The sequence below is a fragment of the Melanotaenia boesemani genome, chromosome 9 (assembly GCF_017639745.1).
Source record: "Melanotaenia boesemani isolate fMelBoe1 chromosome 9, fMelBoe1.pri, whole genome shotgun sequence".
NCBI lineage: Eukaryota > Metazoa > Chordata > Actinopteri > Atheriniformes > Melanotaeniidae > Melanotaenia > Melanotaenia boesemani.
The window spans coordinates 37,865,414-37,885,903 of NC_055690.1; the positions used below are offsets into that span (position 1 = coordinate 37,865,414).

At 40.4% G+C, this 20,490-nt stretch overlaps 1 protein-coding gene and 1 long non-coding RNA gene across 2 annotated transcripts in view; both read right to left on the minus strand.

The window, feature by feature from the left end:
- Window positions 1–6,650: 6,650 nt before the first annotated feature.
- The window catches only part of nyap2a (neuronal tyrosine-phosphorylated phosphoinositide-3-kinase adaptor 2a), an 83,162-nt gene continuing 69,322 nt past the window's right edge, over window positions 6,651–20,490 (minus strand). The window contains exon 7 of the mRNA XM_041995144.1: window positions 6,651–7,080. Within this exon, the coding sequence (XP_041851078.1) occupies window positions 6,859–7,080 (222 nt within the window). The 3' untranslated portion in view covers window positions 6,651–6,858. The remainder of the gene's footprint in view (window positions 7,081–20,490) is intronic.
- LOC121646249 lies at window positions 10,724–19,807 on the minus strand. Its single transcript, XR_006011596.1, has 3 exons — window positions 19,661–19,807; window positions 12,270–12,273; window positions 10,724–10,733 (listed from the first exon to the last, which is right to left on the minus strand). It is a non-coding gene; the product is annotated as an uncharacterized LOC121646249 (long non-coding RNA).

Sequence of the window (20,490 nt, forward strand, 5' to 3'; positions counted from 1 at the left end):
TAGGAAACCTGATGTAGAAACCAAATTAAAACTGATGTAGAAACCAGTTAAAACCTGATGTAGAAACAAGATACAACCTGATGTAGAAACCAAATAAAACCGGATGTAGGAACCAAATTAAACGTGATGTAGAAATCAGATAAAACCTGACGCAGAAACCAACGAAAACTTGATGTAGAAACAAAATAAAACCTGATGTAGAAACCAAATAAAACGTGATGTAGAAATCAGATAAAACCTGATGTAGAAACCAAATGAAACCTGATGTAGAAACCAGATAAAACGTAATTTACAAACCAAATTAAACCTGATGTAGAAACCACATAAAACCTGATGAAGAAACAAGAGGAAACCTGATGTAGAAACCAAATTAAAACTGATGTAGAAACCAGTTAAAACCTGATGTAGAAACAAGATACAACCTGATGTAGAAACCAAATAAAACCGGATGTAGAAAACTAATAAAACCTGATGTAGAAACCACATAAAACCAGACACAGAAACCAGACCAAACCTGATGTAGAAACCAAATAAAACCGGATGTTGAAACCAGATAAAACCTGATGTAGAAACAAGAAAAAAACCTGATGTAGAGACCAAATTAATCCTGATGTAGAAACCAGATAAAACCTGATGTAGAAACCAAATAAAACCTGATGGAAAAACCAGATAAAACCTGATGTAGAAACCAAATAAAACCTGATGGAAAAAGCAGATAAAACCTGATGTAGAAACCAAATTAAACCTGATGTGGAAACCAAATAAAACCTGATGGAGAAACCAGATAAAACCTGATGTAGAAAACAACTAAAACCTGATGTAGAAATCAAATAAAACCTGATATAGAAACCAGATTATACCTGATGTAGAAACCAAATAAACCTGATGTAGAAACCAAGTAAAACCGGATGTAGAAACCAACTAAAACCTGATGTAGAAACCAGATAAAACCTGATGTAGAAACCAAATAAACCTGATGTAGAAACCACGTAAAACCGGATGTAGAAAACTAATAAAACCTGATGTAGAAACTACGTAAAACCAGACAGAGACACCAGACCAAACCTGATGTAGAAACCAAATAAAACCGTATCTTGAAAACAGATAAAACCTGATGTAGAAACAAGTTAAAACCTGATTTCGAAACCAGATAGAAGCTGATCTAGAAACCAAATTAAACCTGATGTACAAACCAAATAAAACCTGATGTACAAACCAGATAAAAACCTAATGTAGAAAAGATATCAAACCTGATTTAGAAATCAGATAAAACCTGATATAGAAACCAGATTATACCTGATGTAGAAACCAAAGAAAACCTGATGTAGGAAAAAATAAAACCTGATGTAGAAAACTAATAAAACCTGTTGTAGAAACCAAAGAAAACCTGAGGTAGACACAGACAAACCTGATGTAGAAACCTGGTTATACCTGATGTAGAAACCAACTAAAACCTGATGTGGAAACCAACTAAAACTTGATGTAGAAACCAAATAAAATCTGATGTAGGAACCAAATTAAACCTGATGTAGAAACCAAATAAAACCTGATGTAGAAACAAAATAAAACCTGACACAGAAACCAGATCAGACCGGATGTAGAAACCCGACAAAACCAGATTTAGAAACCAAATAAAACGAGATGGAGAAACCAAAGAAAACCTGATGTAGAAACGAAATTAAACCTGATGTAGAAACTAGATCAGACCTGATCTAGAAACAAGATAAAACCTGATGTAAAGATCACATAAAACCTGATGTAGAAACCAAAAAAAACTGATGTAGAAACCACATAAAACCAGATGTAGAAACCAGATGAAACCTGGTGTAGAAACCATATAAAACGTGATGTAGAAACCAAATAAAACCTGATATAGGAACCACTAAAAACCTGATGGAGAACCATATAAAACCTGAGGTAGACACAGATAAACCTGATGTAGAAACCTGAAGAAACCTAATGTAGAAACCAAATACAACCTGATGCAGAAACCAAATGAAACCTGATGTAGAAACTAGATAAAACCTGATGTAGAAACAAACTAAAACCTGATGCAGAAACCAAAAAAAACCTGATGTAGAAACCAGATAAAACCTGATGTAGAAACCAGATGAAACCTGATGTAGAAACCAAATGAAACCTGTTGTGGAAACCAAATAAAACATGATGTAGAAACTAGATAAAACCTTATGTGGAAACCAACTAAAACTTGATGTAGAAACAAAATAAAAGCTGATGTAGAAACCAAATAAAACGTGATGTAGAAATCAGATAAAACCTGATGTAGAAACCAAATAAAACCTGATGTAGAAACCAGGTAAAACCTGAAGTAGAAACCACTAAAAACCTGATGTAGAAACCAAATAAAACCTGATTTCGAAACCAAATAAAACCGGATGTTGAAACCAGATAAAACCTGATGTAGAAACAAGTTAAAACCTGATTTCGAACCCAAATAAAACCTAATGGAGAAACCAGAAAAAATCTGATGTGGAAACCAAATTAAACCTGATGTAGAAACCAAATAAAACCTGATGTAGAAACCAAATAAAACCTGACACAGAAACCAGATCAGACCTGATGTAGAAACCCGACAAAACCAGATTTAGAAACCAAGTAAAACGAGATGGAGAAACCAAAGAAAACCTGATGTAGAAACCAAATTGAACCTGATGTAGAAACCAAATAAAACCTGATGTAGAAACAAAATAAAACCTGACACAGAAACCAGAACAGACCTGATGTAGAAACCAGATGAAACCTGATGGAGAAACAAAATATCACCTGATCTAGAAACAAGATAAAACCTGATGTAAAGATCACATAAAACGTGATGTAGAAACCAAACAAAAATGATGTAGAAACCAAATAAAACGTGATGTAGAAATCAGATAAAACCTGATGTAGAAACCAAATAAAACCTGATGTAGAAACCAGATAAAACCTAATTTACAAACCAAATTATACCTGATGTAGAAACCAGATAAAACCTGATGAAAAAACCAGAAAAAACCTGATGTAGAAACAAGAGGAAACCTGATGTAGAAACCAAATTAAAACTGATGTAGAAACCAGTTAAAACCTGATGTAGAAACAAGATACAACCTGATGTAGAAACCAAATAAAACCGGATGTAGAAAACTAATAAAACCTGATGTAGAAACCACGTAAAACCAGACACAGAAACCAGACCAAACCTGATGTAGAAACCAAATAAAACCGGATGTTGAAACCAGATAAAACCTGATGTAGAAACAAGAAAAAAACCTGATGGAGAGACCAAATTAATCCTGATGTAGAAACCAGATAAAACCTGATGTAGAAACCAAATAAAACCTGATGGAAAAAGCAGATAAAACCTGATGTAGAAACCAAATTAAACCTGATGTGGAAACCAAATAAAACCTGATGGAGAAACCAGATAAAACCTGATGTAGAAAACAAATAAAACCTGATGTAGAAATGAGATAAAACCTGATATAGAAAGCAGATTATACCTGATGTAGAAACCAAATTAACCTGATGTAGAAACCAAGTAAAACCGGATGTAGAAACCAACTAAAACCTGATGTAGAAACCAGATAAAACCTGATGTAGAAACCAAATAAACCTGATGTAGAAACCACGAAAAACCGGATGTAGAAAACTAATAAAACCTGATGTAGAAACCACGTAAAACCAGACACAGACACCAGACCAAACCTGATGTAGAAACCAAATAAAACCGTATGTTGAAAACAGATAAAACCTGATGTAGAAACAAGTTAAAACCTGATTTCGAAACCACATAGAAGCTGATCTAGAAACCAAATTAAACCTGATATACAAACCAAATAAAACCTGATGTACAAACCAGATAAAAACCTAATGTAGAAAGATATCAAACCTGATTTAGAAATCAGATAAAACCTGATATAGAAACCAGATTATACCTGATGTAGAAACCAAAGAAAACCTGATGTAGGAAAAAATAAAACCTGATGTAGAAAACTAATAAAACCTGTTGTAGAAACCAAAGAAAACCTGAGGTAGACACAGACAAACCTGATGTAGAAACCTGATTATACCTGATGTAGAAACCAACTAAAACCTGATGTGGAAACCAACTAAAACTTGATGTAGAAACCAAATAAAATCTGATGTAGGAACCAAATTAAACCTGACGTAGAAACAAAATAAAACCTGACACAGAAACCAGATCAGACCTGATGTAGAAACCAGATAAAACCTGATGTAAAGATCACATAAAACCTGATGTACAAACCAGATGAAAACCTAATGTAGAAAAGACATAAAACCTGATTTAGAAATCAGATAAAACCTGATGTAGAAACCAAATTAAACCTGATGTAGAAACCAAATAAAACGTGATGTAGAAACAAAATAAAAACTGACATAGAAACCAGATCAGACCTGATGTAGAAACCCGACAAAACCAGATCTAGAAACCAAATAAAACGAGATGGAGAAACCAAAGAAAACCTGATGTAGAAACCAAATTAAACGTGATGTAGAAACCAAATAAAACCTGATGTAGAAACAGAATAAAACCTGACACAGAAACCAGATCAGACCTGATGTAGAAACCAGATAAAACCTGATGTAAAGATCACATAAAACCTGATGTACAAACCAGATGAAAACCTAATGTAGAAAAGATATAAAACCTGATTTAGAAATCAGATAAAACCTTATGTAGAAACCAAATAAAACCTGATGGAAAAACCAGATAAAACCTGATGTTGAAACCAAATAAAACCTGATGGAGAAACCAGATGAAACCTGATGTAGAAACCAGATAAAACCTGATGTAGAAACCAAATAAACCTGATGTAGAAACCAAGTAAAACCGGATGTAGAAACCAACTACAACCTGATGTAGAAACCAGATAAAACCTGATGTAGAAACCAAATAAACCTGATATAGAAACCACGAAAAACCGGATGTAGAAACCAAATAAAACCTGATGGAAAAACCAGATAAAACCTGATGTAGAAAACTAATAAAACCTGATGTAGAAACCACGTAAAACCAGACACAGAAACCAGACCAAACCTGATGTGAAAACCAAATAAAACCTGATGTAGTAACAAGAAAAAAACCTGATGTAGAGACCAAATTAATCATGATGTAGAAACCAAATAAAACCTGATGGAAAAACCAGATTAAACCTGATGTAGAAAACAAATAAAACCTGATTTAGAAATCAGATAAAACCTGATATAGAAACCAGATTATACCTGATGTAGAAACCAAATAAAACCTGATGTAGAAACCAAATAAAACCTGATGTAGAAACCAACTAAAACCTGATGTAGAAACCAACTAAACCTGATGTAGAAACCAAATAAAACCTGATGTAGAAACCAAAATAAAACCTGATGTAGAAACCAGATCAAAACCTGATGTAGAAACCAGATTAAAACCTGATGTAGAACAAAATATAAACTGATGTAGAAACCAGATAAAACCTGATGTAGAAACCAGATAAAACCTGATGTAGAAACCAAATAAAACCTGATGTAGAAACCACTAAAAACCTGATGTAGAAACCAGATAAAACCTGACGTAGAAACCAAATGAAACCTGATGTAGAAACCAGATAAAACCTAATTTACAAACCAAATTAAACCTGATGTAGAAACCACATAAAACCTTATGAAGAAACCAACTTAAAACTGATGTAGAAACCAGATAAAACCTGATGTAGAAACCAAATATCAACTGATCTAGAAACAAGATAAAACCTGATGTAGAAACCAAAAAAACTGATGTAGAAACCAGATGAAACCAAATGTAGAAACCAGATAAAACCTGATGTAAAGATCACATAAATCCTGATGTAGAAACCAAAAAAAACTGATGTAGAAACCAGATAAAACCAGATGTAGAAACCAGATAAAACCTGATGTAGAAACCAAATAAAACCTGATGTAGAAACAAGAGAATACCTTGATGTAGAAACCAACGAAAACCTGATCCAGAAACAAGATAAAACCTGATGTAGAAACCAAATAAAACCTGATGTAGAAACCAGATAAAACCTGATGTAGAAACCAGATAAAACCTGATGTTCCAACCCAAATAAAACCTGATCTAGAAACAAGAGAAAACCTCGATGTAGGAACCAAATTATACGTGATGTTGAAACTAGATGAAATCTGATGTAGAAACCAAATATAACCTGATGAAGAAACCAGTTAAAACTGATGTAGAAACCAGTTAAAACCTGATGTAGAAACCAGATAAACCTGAAATAGAAACGAAATAAAACCTGACGTAGAAACAAAGTTAAAGCCTGATGTAGAAACCAGATAAACCCTGATGTAGAAATAAAAAAAAACCTGATGTAGAAACAAGATAATCCTGAAGTAGAATCTAGGCTAAATCTAAAGTAGATAACAAAATAAAACCTGACACAGAATCCAGATCAAACCTGATGTAGAAACCAGATAAAACCTGATGTAAAAACCAAATAAAACCTGATGTAGACACCAAATAAAACCTGATGTAGGAACCAGATAAAATCTGTCGGATTAACCCGATAAAACCTGCCATAGAAACCAAATTAAACCAAATATAGAAACCAGATTAACCCCGACCTACTAATCCAGATAAAATCTGATATAGGAACCACCTGGATGATTTCATTTAACATTTTAATTGGATAGTAACAAAGCAACTTCAAATCATTGACAGGCGCAACCACCAATAAAACACAGATAGAAAATAATAGAAACAAGCTATGATCACGTTGAACCTGTGGTCATCATCATCATCATCTCCATGTTCTCCTCAAACCACTGCAGCTGGCTGTACTACCATTCTTCCCATATGGACCTCATGGTGGTCGGGTTTCAGATGGCAGTGTCCCAGAAGACCGTGGTGGTGTGTCCGGTGGTGGTGGGTGGGGCAGAATATGGCGGCGGCTGCTTCCTCTTCCAGCTGGGCAGGATGGGCATGCTGTCCTGTTTACACAGATTCTTCTCAGGACTCTGACGAGCTTTTATCTCTCGACACAAAACTCTCTTCTTCTCAATCATCTCCATCATGGTAGTGTCTCCACAAAGCCATGGCATCTGGAGATGAAGAACAGCCCATCATCATCACATCTTACTGCTTTTCTCAGTCTGTTACAGTTGAGTGATTCTGCGTGCAACAAGATTAGTCACAAAACATGGAAAGAGAACCACCAACATCCTCAGAGAGTCAATTTTTTTTACAGGTCAGTACAAAAACACTTTACCTGATCACACCAGTAATAAAAATCTTCTCTTCATATTTCAGTTTTTCAGTTATGTTCTGAACAGTTTTATTGCACTTAGAGTAAGAAGCTTTATCCTCCCGATGAAAAAAAAAAAAAAAAAAAAAGAGATTCTGATGTTCCATTTCTCATCCTGAAATTTTCTGACTTTTCTTCCAAACAAAATAAAGTTTAAAGGAAGTTTACAATTTCTCCATTTATTTGATAACATGTCAGATATGACTAACTAACAATCTCTATCAGCTCTATCAGGTGAGGCCTCTGATGGAAAACAGGCATCTGAAGGGAGGTAGAACTGTAGATGAATGTATTAGTACCTCAGTATTAACGAGCAGAAATGTGCAGCTCTGTCTGTTGGAGGTGATTCACAGGAATGACAGGTTGTTAGTACCTTTGGTGATGTGCTCGCTGTCAGAGAAAAAAGATGGTCGTGAATAATCCACCCTGGTGACATTCTCCTGTAAACCAGGAAAGTCAGGAAGCATGGTAATGGATCTTCAGCCACATCAGGTTAACAGGTGGCCAGAACTGTACCACAAGATCTCTGAAAGTGACCTGAATGTGATCACACCTGTAATTAGTCCAGGTGTGATCAGATACCATGGTGGAGGGGTTTACATTTCCCAGTGATCCTCGGAGCTATCTTGTCTGGGGCTTCAAGACCCTTGTAGGGTCATCCAGGGGGTGCTTCGTCTGGTCTGTAGGTGAAAGGCCTGACACTGATGTCCGCTGGTAGACACCGGAGATTATGGATGCCATCAATCCGCTGATAATTACTCAAAGCTCTGGATGCTGTGGGGCTGTCTTGGTTCACATGCTCCGCAGCATCGCATGGACATTGGGGACAGTGCTTCTGCACTGGCAGACTTTGGTGGTGGTTCCTCTCTTCAAAAAGGACATTGGAGGAGTGTGCTCCAACTGCAGATGGACCACACTCCTCAGCCTCTCTGGTAAAGTCTATTCAGGGGTCAAATGGTCTTGTTCAGGAGTGAGGGAAGGATGGAGTGTGAGATCTACATGAGGATCTGTGCAGCGTCTGCAGTGATATGGACTCTGGTGAAGAATCTGGTGAAGAAGGAGCTGAGCTGAAGGGAGAAGCCCTGGATTTACCGGTCTATACGTTCCTACCCTAGCCCTATGGTCACCAGGAGGAGATAGTGACCAAAAGAACAAGATCACAAATAGAGACCAAAATGAGTTTCTTCCTATTCTATTCTATTCTATTCTACAGTCATTTAGCAGACGCTTTTATCCAAACCGACTTACATTTGAGAGCAAGAACAACACAAGCATGAATTCAAACAAGATGGGATGTCATAATTAAGTGTCAGACCACTTTTGAGTCCAGTTGGACCTAGGTGCTGTCATGTAGTGCTAGTGCAGTGAATTAATTTTTTTTTTTTTTTTTTTTTTTGTAGTCATTTTAAGTAAATACAGGATCATGATTCATTCATCAAACAATATCAACATGGTCATAAGTGCATGATTTCATCACGTAATATCAACTTGGGCATAAGTGCATGATTTCATCACACAATATCATCTTGGGCATAAGTGCACGCAGCTTCTTCAGTGCTTGGTTGAGCCAAAAAGCTGGACAAATCTTTCTAGCTTATTTAGTTAAGCTAAATGTGGAAATGCTCCTTAAACAACTGAGTCTTTAGCTTAGTCTTAAAAGTGGATAAGGACTCTGCGGATTGGACGGAGTTTGGTAGATCGTTCCACCACCGGGGAACAACAGAGGAGAAGAGTCTAGCTACTGATTTTGCGCCGCGTTGTGGTGGGAGCACTAGGCGTCTTTCACTGGCAGAGCGTAACTGTGGAGAGGGAGTGTAGCTCTGGATTAAGGAGTGAAGGTAGACCGGAGCCGTTTGGGTTATTGTTTTGTAAGCCAGAAGCAGAGCCTTGAATTTGATGCGTGCTGCAACTGGAAGCCAGTGACGAGCAATTAGCAGCGGAGTGACATGAGCTCTTTTAGGCTGGTTGAAGACCAGACGTGCTGCTGCATTCTGGATCATCTGTAGAGGTTTAACTGAGCATGCAGGCAGGCCAGCCAGTAAGGAGGTGCAGTAGTCAATGCGTGAAATGACCAGAGCCTGGACCAGGAGCTGGGTCGTGTGTTCAGTCAGGTATGGTCTGATCCTCCTGATGTTGTAGAGAGCAAATCGGCAAGACCGGGAAACCGAGGCAACATGGTCCTTAAAGGTCAGCTGGTTGTCTACCATGACACCAAGATTCCTGGTAGAAGATGTAGGCACAAGTGTGATTGAGTCAAGCTGCACACTTATCTGTGGCGGTAAAGAAGGACTGGCTGGAAAGACAATAAGCTCAGTCTTGGACAGATTTAGCTGAAGGTGGCAATCCTTCATCCATGCGGAGATATCAGCAAGGCATGCTGATATTCGCATTGAGACGGTTGTGTCATCAGGTGGGAAAGAAAGGAAAAGCTGAGTGTCATCTGCATAGCAGTGGTAGGAGAAACCATGAGAGCTAATGACTGCACCGAGTGAGGAGGTGTATAGTGAAAAGAGAAGGGGGCCGAGTTGTCACCCCATGTGATCTGGATACGCCCCCTCGCCAAGATACTTTGAAGGATCTCCCTGTGAGGTAAGACGTAAACCACGAGAGGACAGATCCTGAGATGCCAAGCTCCAAGAGTTTGGAGAACAGTATGTGATGGTTGACCGTGTCAAAGGCAGCCGACAGGTCCAGCAGTATAAGGACTGAGGATTGACCAGTGGATCTGGCAACCCGTAGGGAATCAGTAACTGACAGGAGAGCAGTTTCAGTAGAGTGACCCTGCCTATATCCAGATTGATATGGATCAAACAGGTTGTTGTCTTGGAGGAACTGTGAGACCTGACTGAAGACGGCACGCTCTAGTAATTTAGACATGAATGGAAGCAATGAGACCAGCCGGTAGTTTCCAACCTGGGCTGGGTTGAGTGTGGGTTTCTTCAGCATCAGGGTAACCCGAGCTTGCTTGAAGGCAGAAGTAAAGACTAGAAGTTTAGAGACTTCGTCCTCATTTAGACAGCGGAAAGAGCAGAGTGAGGCACCAGTAGCTGGTTTGGCAAGGCTGAGTTGGTCAGGTTCAGTGAATTGGTTACTGATGGTAGCAACCTTTTCAGTGAAGTAGGAAGCAAACATTTCTGCAGTCAGCACAGTGGGAGGCTGAGCAGGTGGTGGAGATAGAAGAGAGTTAAACGCCATGAAAAGTTGTCGTGTGTTGGGAGCATTGTGGATCTTGTTCTGATAAAAGGCAAGGTGTCCAGGTAATGAGGTGGCTTGGGCATCTGGTTAGGATGCCTCCTGGATGCCTCCCTGGAGAGGATTTCAAGGCACATCCCACCAGGAGGACACTCTATGGAAGACCCAGGACACGCTAAAGGGACTACGTCTCTTAACTGACCTCATGATCCCTTTAAACTGGATCATGTTTTAATACTGTCTTTCCCTACACTGGAACTTTATTTCTTGCATTTTATCTATTTTATTTTAGCCTTTTCTTTCTGTTTTTATTTAACAAATTGTATTTCTTTTCTTTCTTTTTAATGTACTTCTATTGCTTTCTGCACCCTGCTGTAATAATATGTGTGAAACACTTTGAATTGTCTTGTACATGAAATGTGCTGTACAAATAAATTTGCCTTGCTTTGCCTTCAGGAATTTGAATGTTATAGAAGATTAAATGATTATTTTTTATCTGGTAACTTTCTGGGGATATTTCTTGTCAGCCTGTTGGTTGGAAGTTTGGAGATTTTAAAGTGAATTTTTATGTTTCCAAATTTAGGATCGATGCTCTTTCTGCCATTTTAGATTTCCCACCTGTACAGGTAAAACTTTCCATGTAGCAGCCAGACAGTCAAAGGGGATGAACAGATGGACGTGTGGACAGACTGGTGGACAGACAGACAGATGGTTGGTGGAAAGAAGACAGTTTTTTGTTTCCCAGGTTGTGGTATGTCAGAAACTCAACGTTCTGCCATTAAAGCAGACATATTATGTCCTTTATTCCCAATCTGAAATAATTAGCTGATATCTAAATGAAATCTTGACACCCTGCTTTGACCAAATCAGCATTTAGTTTGAGTTCAGCAGCTTCCTGCTGAAGCAGCTCTTCTCACTAAGCTCTGTCTAAACAGGCGGAGATGGAGAGAGGGGGAGGAGGAGCTGAGCAGCTGCTGGCTCTGCCCATTACTCCACTCAGTCTTCCTGGGGGTGGGCCTTTGCTGAGGTGATTAACACAGCTTAGCGCCTCCATCGTCAAGCCGCTGATTGTAGTGTAATGGATGAACAGGACCTTCTGGAACCAGAGTTAGACCCCAAGCAAGAAACTGGTCCTGATGAGCATGAAGACTTCAACAGAATGTTAGTGAAAGGCACTGGCATGCACACATAGAGCCTTTTTATTAGAATTATTTTTTATATACTGTATGTGGCCCCCTATGTTGACGCGATCACACACCCCTTACACACAGGTGCATGCGGGCATACGCACGTACGCCCGTTTCGTTCCCGTTGTTTTTTTGGTAACATGATCACACAAAGCGGGCACCAACGAAGCACACTGTAAGCATGTGCATTGCAGACTTCCTGCTTTGCTGCCGTGCGGACGCTTCCTGCTTTGCTCTCCTTTCTGCTTGCATTTTTCTTCTTTTTTCTTCTTTTTTCTTATCTTTACCGGCAAGAAATTTAGGAACAAGGACTCCTGGTCACTTATAAATCACTGGAACAAATATATTTTTTGATAAATTTAGTTGATTGCCATCGGAGAACTAGTGGAATGATGTCTCCTAACCCTGCAGCTGCAGTGAGTGTGAGCAACTTTCTTTGAGGATAACACAGTTGGAGAAGAGGATTGAAACACTGCAAGACATTCGTGTGAATGAAGAATTTATTGACTCTGTAGTAGCTTCTGTACATGCTACTGAGTTGTCAAATGGATTGAGTCACATCTTCATACGCGAAGGCATGTCGAATGTGGAGCCTCCCGCTACAGACCTGGCTGATACACTTCCCTGGATGTGTTCAAATGACATTGGAATAGCTGAGGAAAATCCCAAACCGGACCATCAGACTGATCTCTCCTTCTGGAACACTGTTGGTGCCAGACCAAAGTCATCAACCCCAGCAAGAACCTGGTCTGATGTTGTTCGCCGCAGAGGTAAATCCAGCAGGAAATTTAAAGCTGCAGCACTCACTCCACCACCTGAAGTCTCACTGCATAATAAATATGATGTGTTGAGTCATATTAAAATGAATGATGATGAATGTAATGCAAGGATATATCAAAATTCAAGAAATAGCCCTAAAACTCAGCCCAGGGCTAACCAGACCAGGAGGAGAGGCCAAAATTCCACAAACAGGAGGACTAGAGAAGCTATCGGCGCCTCCACACAAAAACAAATAGACACAATTCTGATTGGGGACTCCATAACACAGCATGTGAGGATGGCAAAGACGGAAAATTTAACACTTTTTGATACATTAGTCAGGGAACTGACAGAGATGTTGCCGACCATTCTGTCTTCACATCCAGATGGTATGAAGATTATTGTCCACACAGGGTCTTTTGATATTCTGAGGAGGAAAATTGGCTCTGAGATCCTAAAAAAAGACTTTTCTCTGCTGTTGGAGAGACTGTGTCAGTTTGGAGCACCATGTTTACATTTCAGGACCCGTTCCTACAGCGGGTAAAGGGATTGAACTTTTCAGTGGACTTCTTGGCCTGAACACATGGTTATCAAACGCATGTATCACCCATGGGATAAAGTTCATTGATAACTTCAATATCTTTTGGAACTGTAAGGAGCGATTCAGACCTGATGGTGTGCATCCAAATCTAACTGGATGCAGATTACTTGGTGCACACCTGCGTCATGCTGTTGGGACGGCAAACCCAAACATGAGTGTACAGATAAGAGCGAAGGACACAGCAGAGAAGCAATCAACTCCCAGCTCTCCCCCCTCATCAGACCCTCTTCTCCACATCACCCAAGGTCTTAAAAGGATGTCTCTATCCCGGACCGGACCCCAGCGACCACCATCTACCAAGAAATACAGGGCTCCCCCCCCTCCCCCTCCTCATCCTCCTCTGAGATCATCTGTCCTGGCAGAGCAGGACACGGGAGGATGTGCAGGAGGTTCCCAGAGCAGCAGAATTCACAACAAAGATAACATGCCATGATGTGTTCAGGGTCCTTGCTGTAGTTTTGCTACTACTGACAGCTGTTCTGAGATCAAGCCTGGACCCAGTAGGATTCCTGTGTTAGTTAGTAAAATAAGGAATCGAACACGGTCAGTTTGTGGGGTGAATCGATCTAATCTGTTAACTGTACCTTGTATAACTCAGAATACAACAGAGACTAGTGTAAACTTCATAAAACTAGCTGTACTAAATGTTAGATCTCTGTCCAACAAGTCACTGTTAGTTAATGACTTCATCATTTCTCACAGTTTAGATTTTCTTTTTCTGACAGAAACATGGTTAACAGAAGACACAAGTGCTACAGTTCTTAATGAAACAGCACCCCCTCATTTTAGTTTTATGAATAAATGTCGAAACGGGAGGAAAGGGGGAGGAGAAGCTGCCTTATTTAAAGATTCATTCCAGTGTAAAGAAATTTCATTTGGTGATTTTACTTCTTTTGAATATCTTAGTTTTATTTTAAGGGGCATTCCTAAAATCCTATTTCTAATCATCTACAGATGTCCAGGACATTGTGCAAATTTTATTGATGAATTTTCTGAATTATTGTCGGTTATCTCTACTGATTTTAACCATTTCATCTTAACTGGGGATTTTAACATTCACATAGATAAAATGATGGATGGTAATGTCAAGGAATTTTGTTCCATATTGGACATGTTTGGTTTGTCGCAGCATGTAAAACAACCGACCCACATTCGAGGTCACATTCTGGACCTGGTTATTTCAAAAGGTGTGGAAATTTTTTCTGTAGCTGTCACTGACTCGGCCTTGTCTGACCATTTTTGTATTTTGTTTGATTTACTGATCACTCAGAATGTTCAACCAACCTGCTTCTCGGTTAGGAAGAGGTACATTAATGAAAGAACAAGTGCTAAGTTTGTGGAGGCCATAGCTATGTTACCAACAACCAGTGCAAAGTCAGTTGATGGACTCCTGGATCATTTCAATCTGAAAGTCTTGAATGTAATGGATGCTGTTGCACCGATAAGAATCAAGAGCAACTTGAGCAAACAGAAAACACCATGGAGAAACACCACTGTGGTTACCAGCCTAAAAAGAGAATGCAGAAAAACTGAGCGGAAATGGCGGAAAAATATACTTCAAATTTACTATGAGCTGTACAAACAAAGCCTGCGTAACTATAACAATGAGCTGTGTAAGGCCAGAGAGCTGCATTTATCTGGAATGATTAACAGGAACGTCAACAATTCTCTCTGTTTGCTATGATTGAAAAACTTACTAATCCTCCTAAACAGATAAGCCCTGAGCTCCTTTCCACTGAGAAATGCAACCAATTTGCAAACTTTTTTAGCCAAAAACTTAAAACAATTAGGCAAAATATTAATTCCACACAGTCAAAGAAGAAAATTAGTCTGTGCCTAAAACCCGGAAACAATTCTGCTGTGATGTCGCAATTTAAAATGGTGAATTTAAAAGTCCTACAAGAAACAGTTTGGCATTTGAAATCAACAACATGCACTCTGGACATGATACCATCCGACTTTTTAAAAACAGTTTTTACCTCAGTAGAAAGTGATCTCCTACTGATAGTTAACAGCTCACTGGCATCAGGCATTTTTCCCAAGTCACTAAAGATAGCTGCTATTAAGCCACTCCTAAACAAAAGGACTCTAGACGCTTCTATAATGAACAACTATAGACCTGTCTCTAACCTCTCTTTTATTTCCAAGATTATTGAAAAAGTTGTATTTCACCAGCTTCATGACTTTTTAAATGAAAGTGGAAATCTTGATAAATTTCAGTCCGGCTTCCGACCTCATCACAGCACTGAAACAGCTCTGGTCAAAGTGTTAAATGACATTAGGTTGAATACCGATTCTGGTCAAGTATCAGTCCTGGTTCTGTTGGATCTCAGTGCTGCGTTTGATACTGTAGATCACAGAATCCTGTTGCATAGGCTGGAAAACTGGGTTGGACTTTCTGGAGCGGTCCTTAACTGGTTCAGGTCCTATTTAGAAGGCCGGAGTTATTTTGTTACGATCGGCAGCTATGAATCCGAGCGAGTGGCCATGACTTGTGGAGTCCCCCAGGGGTCAGTCCTTGGACCTCTTCTGTTCAACTTGTATATGCTCCCTTTTGGGTAAAATATTACAGAACTATAGCATTAGTTATCAAAGTTATGCAGATGATACACAACTTTATGTGTCTCTGTCACCAGATGACTGCAGTCCAATAGACTTAATGTGTCAGTGTCTGGAGCAAATAAACACCTGGATGAGGGAGAATTTTCTACAATTAAATGAAGACAAAACTGAGATTATTCTGTTTGGTAGCAAAGAGAAGAGGGTCAGCATTGGCAAACACCTGGAGACTCGGGCTCTTAAAATCACCAACCAAGTTCGTAACCTGGGAGTGTTGATAGACTCAGATCTGACTTTCAGCAGCCACATCAAAGCTGTCACTAAGACAGCTTTTTACCAGCCCAGAAACATCAACAGAATTAAATGTTTAGTTTCCCAGAAAGACCAAGAGAAACTCATCCATGCGTTCATCTCCAGTAGGCTGGATTACTGTAATGGTCTTTTAACAGGACTTCCTAAAAAGAGCATTAAACATCTGCAGCTCATCCAGAACGCTGCTGCTAGAGTTTTAACCAGGACTAAGTGATCTGAACACATCACACCAGTTTTGAAATCTTTACACTGGCTTCCAGTCAGTCACAGAATAGATTTTAAAACCCTTCTGCTTGTTTACAAATCCCAGAATGGTTTAGGCCCAGAATACATCTGTGATATGTTCAGAGAATATAAACCTAGCAGAGCTCTTAGGTCCAAAGACTCTGGTCAACTAGTCCAGGACAGAGTCCAGACTAAACATGGAGAAGCAGCATTTAGCTGTTATGCTGCAAACAAATGGAACAAACTGCCAGTGGAGATTAAACTTTCCCCAAATGTAGACATTTTTAAATCCAGGTTAAAAACATTTCTTTTCTCATGTGCCTATGCATGAAATCTGCACGGTAACTCTTTTTTTTTAAACTTATCTTGCTTTTAATCATTTTAATGTAATTTATTATTTTATTGTGATTATGTGTTGATTATGTGTTGATGCCTTTTACTATTCTAAATATCTGCAATATCTTTGTTTTATGTAAAGCACTTTGAATTGTCCTGTACATGAAATGTGCTATACAAATAAACTGCCTTGCCTTGCCTTGCCTTGCAGCAGCTGGACCGTCCTAAGTTACCTCCCACCGCTCTACCTGCCACTACTCAGGTAAATTTCGAGGCACCTTTTGCTCCTAAACTAAGCCTGATACAAACTATTGGTCCCTATTGTAAAGTAGCCTGTCTGTCTCATTACAGCCTGAACAGCTGAATCTGAATAAGCCGACTGCCTGGTTAACGAGCTCGGCACTTGCCATAATCATTGGTAGCTTGCCAGATGTTAAGCTAAAATGTCGCAGATTGTAATAATTGGACAAATTGTTTTTTTCTTTATTCCAAGCAGCATTATTCTAAGCAGTCTATAACACTGTTGGCCTTGGCTTTTATCAACTGCAGCCTAGAAAAGAGAGATTAAGGCCCAAACGCATTTCTCTTTTATATCCATACCCTTTCACCTAACCCTTGCCCCTTAAAACAGACGTAGAAGAGGTAGGGCTGAAAAGTCAACCCCTTCGAATCGGGACACCCCTTCAACAACCACATACATCATCAGTAGTCACTGCTGGCTTTTATGTAAGCAGACGTGACAAGCTATTCCCGGAAATATTGAGAAATCATGCCATCTACAGCTGTGGTGATCTCGCTTACATAGGCTATCGGCATCTTTTTAAGGTTGTCTGCAGCTAAACGTAAAAATGTGAGAAAAAGGAGACGTCTTCAATGGCTGGGGATGTTGGTGGATCATTTTATGGTATGTAGGACATATGTAGAACTTTTGTGTGCAATACTCCCTTTTTGTCTCTGGCTTTTTCTGCCTGCACCTCAAGAAAGTGTGATGTGCATAGAAACACTAACTTTCTCATATGGGATGTAATGCAAATAAGTTCTTGTAGTTTAGCATAGCTACACAACCTAATAATGTTGCCGACTGCTAAAGTTAAGTTGTATACAAAAACTTGGCAATCTTGCGGATGTACATATGTTTAACTTTGAGACTTTACATTCTACCAAATGTGATACACATGTAATATGCTCACTTTATTGATCAGTGTGCAAATATGTTAAGATAAAATACAAAAAACACCTAGCTTGACTGTATTGTAGATGCTATTAATGCGTTAGGTTTTGGGGTGGGGAAAAGCCAAATGTCCCACAGATAAAACCGCTTAAATGCTTCTCATTGAGATGCGAACATGTTTGCTTTTCCAGACTGGTCACCCTAGATCATACTGCAAAATGAACCACAACGTGCCCATCCTGCATTTGTTGTTTAACGAGAGGCAAAAATTACAAGGGATTCTATTCAGTAAACATGCAGGCAATATGTGATTCCACTGGAAGGATCCTAGATATTTTTGTTGGTTATCCGGGGTCAGTTCATGACACGCAAATCATGAAAAACAGCAGCTTTTACAAAGCAAGACGGTACCCTCCCAGAGGCTACATTCTTCTAGGAGATTGTGGCTATCCGTGTTTGGATTCACCAATCTGCCTAATCACAGCATACAAGGAGCCAGTTAATGGACCAGTACAGGGGCGCTTCACTTCATCATCATTCCAAGGCCCACAGCATAATCGAAAGGGTTTTTGGAATGATGAAGACCAGGTGAAGGTGTACCCTTTTCAAAGCCTTGAAGGTAAAACCAACATTTGCAGCTTAAGTTATTGCATCCTGTGCCTTTCTTCACAATGTGTGTCTGGACAATGTGGACACGCTGGAGCCAAATGAAGATGTTTCACAGGACATGCTAGATCCCCGACCTGCCCTGAGCCCCGAGCAGATAATGAGAGGTCTGGGAACGTAACATGGGACAGACTGGCTGCCCTGGTCTCAGGCAACGTGCAGGCCCCATAAAGATGCTGATGCTTCTGCATCTCAATCTCAATACAACAACTCCCCACCTCCCCCCACCCCCACCAACACCAACACCACCACCTACTGGGACCCGTTCTCATCTCCTGCCCCCAGGACTTCCTCACAGCCCCCACAGCTCTTCCCCACCTCCGGCTGCAGACACCTCTTAGCACCTCTGTTGTCACCTCCACCACCCAGCCCACTGCTTACATCCACCTCAGAACCTGCTATACCCCCTACCCCCCAGTCTGGACTCCACATCACATCCAGCCAGGTGAAGAGAGAACTGGAGAGACTCAGACAGAGGAAAGCCGCTGGACCGGACGGACTCAGCCCTTATGTGCTGAAAGCATGTTCCGGTCAGCTCTGTGGAGTTCTCCAGCACCTCTTCAACATGAGCCTACGCCTTCAGAGAGTGCCAGTGCTCTGGAAAACATCGTGCCTGGTCCCAGTGCCCAAAAAAGGACGTCCTACTGCACTGGAGGACTACAGGCCAGTAGCACTGACCTCTCACATCATGAAGGTCATGGAGAGACTGGTTCTGGCGCACCTCAGGCCACTGGTGAGCCAATCACAAGACCCCCTCCAGTTTGCATATCAGCCCCATGTTGGGGTTGATGATGCAATCATCTACTTGCTGCAGAGGGCCTACTCCTCCCTGGATAGACCTGACACATCAGTCCGCATCATGTTCTTCGACTTCTCCAGCGCCTTTAACACCATTCAGCCTGGACTGCTGAAGGCCAAACTGCTGGACATGTGGGTGAGTGCTCCCCTCGTCGCCTGGGTAGACGACTGTCTGACGGGCAGACCGCAGTTTGTGAGGTTACAGAGCTGTGTGTCTGATCGTCTGATCAGTAACATTGGGGCCCCCCAGGGAACTGTGCTGTCTCCCTTCCTCTTCACCACATACACATCAGACTTTAAGTACTGCACTGAATCGTGTCATCTGCAGAAATTCTCTGATGACACGGCCATTGTGGGATGTGTGGAGGGGGGGAGGGAGGCAGAGTACAGGGACCTGGTGGACCGCTTTGTGAGGTGGTGTGGGGAGAACCATCTACTACTGAACGTGGCGAAGACGAGAGAGATGGTGGTGGACTTTAGGAGGAAAAAGCCTCTGCCCTCTCCTGTCTGCATCAATGGGACAGATGTGGACTCAGTGGACTCATACAAATATTTAGGTGTCACACTTAACAATAAGCTGGACTGGTCCACCAACACAGACGCCATTTACAAGAAGGGGCAGAGCCGGCTTTACTTCTTAAGGAGGCTCAGGTCCTTTCACGTCTGCAATAAGATGCTGCAGATGTTTTATCAGTCTGTGGTGGCGAGCGCCATCTTCTTTGCTGCAGTGTCCTGGGGTGCGGGCATCAAGGCAAAGGACGCCAACAGACTGAGGAAATTGATCAGAAAGGCAGAGTCTGCTGTCAGCTCTAAACTTGTCACCCTGGAGGAGGTGGTGGAGGAGAGAATGCTGGCAAAACTGCTGGCAATCAGGGACAACCCCTCCCACCCCCTCCATAACACACTGGACAAGCTAAAGAGCAGTTTTAGCAGCAGACTGATCCAACCCCGCTGCTCTAAGGAACGGTACAGGAGATCGTTCCTTCCTGCTGCAATAAGACTCCATAACTCATCTACCTCTGCCAGAGACACGATCACACAACTGGACTAAGTCAACCATTGTACTTACTGCAACCTATAGTTGTCGCTCTGATATACAATTATATAATATTTGTATCCTTTGCACATCATTCAACATTCTGTATTATCTTGCACTTCCTTTATTTACATAGTCATATTTACATATCAATATCTGATAGCTATTTTCATTATTACTCATCTTGCCACTGCACTTTATCTGCCAATTCACTCTTGTATTCGTATTTTTTTTTTTTTTTTTTTTTCTCTAATTTATTCCACTGTGGATTTTTTATGTTATTACTGGACTACTGTAACAACGCAATTTCCCTTCGGGGATAAATAAAGTTGTCTGTCTGTCTGTCTGTCTGTCTGCTATCCAGA